At 37.7% G+C, this 5054-nt stretch overlaps 1 protein-coding gene across 1 annotated transcript in view; it reads right to left on the reverse strand.

Annotated features, from left to right (window-relative positions):
- Window positions 1-814: 814 nt before the first annotated feature.
- LOC107563074 (interferon regulatory factor 4-like) overlaps window positions 815-5054 on the reverse strand; it is a 74563-nt gene continuing 70323 nt past the window's right edge. The window contains exons 8-9 of the mRNA XM_016247858.1: window positions 916-1104; window positions 815-820 (exon numbers count right to left, since the gene is read on the reverse strand). Coding sequence (XP_016103344.1) covers window positions 815-820; window positions 916-1104 — 195 coding nt within the window. The remainder of the gene's footprint in view (window positions 821-915; window positions 1105-5054) is intronic.

Raw genomic sequence — 5054 nt, forward strand, 5'->3', positions numbered from 1 at the left:
GAAAACGTTTTATTAGTTTTGACCGTTCATTTACACAACAACTGCGTTTTGGGAGCCTAAAAGTGCAAACTTTTGAAAAAGGGTTTCAAAATGCAAGTTTTTTGAAAATTATACTGTTATCGCCTCTGTGTAAACTACGAAAATGTGAATTTATGAAAGCAGTGCTGTCATGCGTATGCATATTACATGTTCAGTCTATAGGCATGTGCACAAACGTGTAGTGTTTCTTTACAAAGTGACAACATCACAAACTACTGGCGTGGCATGCATGCGTTTTTAGACATTTTCATGGATCCCTGTGAATGGGGATAATTTTGACAAAGTTGTCATCTATATACTGTATATAAAAATGCTAAGGAAATATGTTTCCATTTTTAGTACATCGTTGTTGTGTAAACATACCCTTAAAGTGAAACTCCTACAAATGGATATGCTATGAGTTCAGCTGCAAAAAATTTTCACTCCGTGTCTTTAGTAAATCCTGAAAGTAGTTTTTAAATGCCAAAAGGTTTGGAGCAGGGTGTTAGTAAATCTGGCCTTAAGTGATTTATTTATAGTAAGAAAGATAGCAAAATAAAGAAAGAAGTATTTGACTAGTCATGGACTGTAAATAATGACTTTTCGAAGATTATTGGAGTGCGTTTTACAAGAAAATTCTACTTTCAAATTTCACATTTATTTCAATGTTACTTCTTGTTTCTACGGAATTATTTGTGAAATTTAGCAATTTCTGAGTTTCAAAGTAAATCCAACACTACATTTTGTTTTTCTAAGAGCTATAACAGCTTTGCGTTCCTGGCCTAGTTCATCTATTTTAGATCTGAAGTGCAAAAACCAAAGTCATCAGAGTAAACAGTTACACCCTTCACATGCCAACGCAGCACTCCGAGCTTGAAAGATGACTATTTTTGTTGCTATGTTTGCGCAGTTGTCAATCACAATCAAAAGCAGAGGTCCCGAATCCGACCGCAAAGCGTCGCCGGGTGAAACTGGCGCTCGAAGTATCGGGCTCGAGTCGGAGGTGTCAGCAGGGCCGGTCTTGTCTGGGTGCTGCTCCTCTTGTTTGGCCCCAGACCTCTTTCGTGCAGACTCAACTGGGATCCCCTGCAGGTGAAGGCGGCTTAGATAATATCACAGTTACTACACGCAGAACCTGTTTGGGTTATTTTCAAAACACGAGGGGAGGGAGAAGCACAAGACAAAAATGCAGCCACAGCAACAAAGAGGCCTGCGTGCAAACAGCGTCAGGAACTCCCTTCAGGTGAACGCATGGAAACATGGGCTTTGCACGAAACGGCCACATGCGTAGAAACGGTTCAATGGTTCACACTTCGCTGAGGGTGTGCGTGCGTGAGCGAGATGGCTTATGAAAACAAGAGTCACTCGCGGGGCATGTTTCATAACACCGTTCAGGTTTACAATGAATGCCAACCTGTCGCTTTTATTGTAAGTATATTAGAGCACCGTTTGTTGTCATCTCTGGCGGGTTTCAACCTGCTTGACCCAGTCACTCAATGCATTATTCCATCATCTTTTTTATAATTGCATTAAAGGAAGAGTCACACAGAGCCCCCCCTTTCTCAGTTTCTTTAACAGACAGCTTCCCTGTCACAACAAATTTAGGTAAGTGAAAAACAGGAGTGAGTTATGACATTTGAGTCATCGCTCAATGGCCGGTTTGGGGAAAATCAAGTCGTTGTTTGGCCTCTTGACTGAAGAAACTCAAGCCGCTAGGGGAGGACGGCTGCGTGTCTGCCGCGGGCTTTCGTAAACAGAGTTCGCTGGTGGTCCGAGCAGATGTCTGATGAGAGGTAGGCAGGGGTTTGATCAATGGCAGCACGTTCGCCGTGATGCAATCAAAGCTGACAGCCCCATTTAACAATATTTATTTCCTCTCTTCATGCTGGCTGCAGCCGGGTCCATGTTTAAAGCTGAAGTGAGTCATTTCTGCACCACTGGCATCACCAATCAGTGTCTTCAAAGAGGATTCCTGAACCTACAATCCAGTGAGAATGGATTACATAAAAACTGAGTCGCACCAGTTCTTATTTATTTAATATTACATATGGCAGTAACAAAAAGTCTTGCCTTTGTACTTACTGTAAAATACAGACAGGAGAGGAGAATGAATCAGATATTTAGTTAGATCACACTAACTAACTAACTAACTAACTAACCACAAGGCCAGAAAAAAAAGTTAAAGTTGTTAAAGTGATTGAGATGCCAGTCAAATAAAAAAAAGCAGGTTTTATTGTTCACAGATACTTAATATGAATTCCAGTGCAACGATTTAGTTGTAATGGTGAACGAGTGTGAGGTAAGGAGTAGCTAAACATTTAGTGTTTAATGATATCAATAAAATAGTAATGACCAACAGCAATGTTTTCAAAGAGACTAATGTCTTCAAAGAGGATTCCCAAACATGCAATCCAGTAAAACTGGATTACATAAAGACATAAAGACAGATTAGTTTATTTAATACAATTTAATACTGCATACGGAGGCCTTTTGCCATTGCATTTACAGTACTATATAGGATAGAGAGGACAAGGAAATTGGATCATAAAATGGTTAGATCACACTAACCACTAGGCCATGACTCCAAACAAATAGCATTTTTCGTAAATGAGTCATATTGTTGTAAATAGTGTGTAATAATCTGACAATTGCACAAACATTTTTATCTGTATAACACTTTTCACAATATCCTTTTCTTTTTCAAAGCAGCTTTACAGAAAACCATGATGCTAATGTTTTTAATAACCTAATATCTTCATGCATTATAGTCACATTTAGCAGATTAGTGCTGTGCAATAATAGAGTTTATAATACAAGCAATCGAGCAGCTGAGATTTTCTATATTTGCTATGTTTTTAGTAAGTGTTTAGACATTGGAACTAAGGCAGTAAAGCATTTGTTTGTACTCTTAAGAGCATGTTCATTTCTGACGAATAATGCGTGTCTCTCTATTATTTGGATGTCATCTGTGCTGTCGAACATGCCGCATGCTTAGATGTTTACATAAGGGTGTAAAACATCAGTTAGTGAAGACATGCTGTGCACGCCGACGCTGATGATTACAAACGAAGGGTGTTTTCCTTCAGTCACTCCACGTCTGTCTTTCTCTGTCTCTGCATATTTATGTAATCACACAAGACAGTAAGTCAGTGCACCGCAATAATTAGACATGGCCAAATTGTCATATAATACATTTGATATCCTTGATGCTGCTCTGTTTGATGTTAGGATGACAAGAAGTTTAAAGAGTTACATTTTTAGTCTGGTCTGCTTCAGCGGTCTAGAACGCTCGTCAAAATGATTGAGTTGCCAATCAAATCAAAGAAAGTGGGCTTTACAGTTCGCAAAAATAATGTCAAATTTCATCATTTTGAATCGAAAAACCTTTATTGTTTCTGTGGTTCATGTAATGTATTTAGTAATTGAATGTGACAGGACATCGTATTAGGCAGTCGGTTAAAGTGAATATTTGGGTGATATGGCAAAAATACTAAATTTAAAAATTTAAAATTAGTTTAACTTTTTTTTTTAAATAATCCACACTTTTTTCATGTTGGTTTTTAAGACTAGGAGCAGTGTGCATACTTTAAATATAAATGTTAGTTGTAAATGGTTCAAATGCATGTTCTTTATTTTAATGTATCAGTGAGACTCACTGTCTGTGAGTCATCTTCATGACATGAATTAACGTTTGGCCTGTGCTTGTGGTATTAGGCAGTCGGTTAAAGTGAATATTTGGGTGATATGGCAAAAATACTAAATTTAAAAATGTAAACTTAGTTAAAAAAATTTAAAAAAATAATCCACACTTTTTTCATGTTGGTTTTTAAGACTAGGAGCAGTGTGCATACTTTAAATATAAATGTTAGTTGTAAATGGTTCAAATGCATGTTCTTTATTTTAATGTATCAGTGAGACTCACTGTCTGTGAGTCATCTTCATGACATGAATTAACGTTTGGCCTGTGCCTGTTTACTTGCAGAGACTGTAGGTGATTTTCTCGTAATGACACCTTCGGTTGTTTATCTGCCGCGACTCTCATTCTTGTGCTCAGATTTTATGGACAAGCAGCTAAACGCAATGGCTTGAGTTGACTCTCTTTCTGACAGTATTTACAGTAGCCTTTTAGTAGTTTACATGAAGGGAAGTTAAATAGTTTACATGCATTTTTAGTACTTGCAGTCAAGGTCAAATGTTTGTATCTGGCATTGCCAAAATAATTCCACTGAAACTGAAGAGTTTTAAAATCTCGCTTTTTGTAGGTTTCACATAAAGAGTCTCAGAAGGGACATTTTATTGAACTTTAAAGAAACTCATTGTTTTTAGCACCAGTGCTGTTTGTGTCTGTCTCCACACGTTTATGTCTGTGCTGATTCGATTTCTGTTTGTTTAAGTGAGTGTTTGTTTAGGGCGTGTGTGTGTGTGTGTGTGTTTAAATATAAATGTTAGTTGTAAATGGTTCAAATGCATGTTCTTTATTTTAATGTATCAGTGAGACTCACTGTCTGTGAGTCATCTTCATGACATGAATTAACGTTTGGCCTGTGCTTGTGTACTTGCAGAGACTGTAGGTGATTTTCTCGTAATGACACCTTCGGTTGTTTATCTGCCGCGACTCTCATTCTTGTGCTCAGATTTTATGGACAAGCAGCTAAACGCAATGGCTTGAGTTGACTCTCTTTCTGACAGTATTTACAGTAGCCTTTTAGTAGTTTACATGAAGGGAAGTTAAATAGTTTACATGCATTTTTAGTACTTGAAGTCAAGGTCAAATGTTTGTATCTGGCATTGCCAAAATAATTCCACTGAAACTGAAGAGTTTTAAAATCTCGCTTTTTGTAGGTTTCACATAAAGAGTCTCAGAAGGGGCATTTTATTGAACTTTAAAGAAACTCATTGTTTTTAGCACCAGTGCTGTTTGTGTCTGTCTCCACACGTTTATGTCTGTGCTGATTCGATTTCTGTTTGTTTAAGTGAGTGTTTTTTTAGGGCGTGTGTGTGTGTGTGCGTGTGTGTGTGAGTTCGAGAGTGCGTGC

The sequence above is a fragment of the Sinocyclocheilus grahami genome, unplaced genomic scaffold, assembly GCF_001515645.1.
Source record: "Sinocyclocheilus grahami isolate Dianchi unplaced genomic scaffold, SAMN03320097.WGS_v1.1 scaffold857.1, whole genome shotgun sequence".
NCBI classification, from domain to species: domain Eukaryota; kingdom Metazoa; phylum Chordata; class Actinopteri; order Cypriniformes; family Cyprinidae; genus Sinocyclocheilus; species Sinocyclocheilus grahami.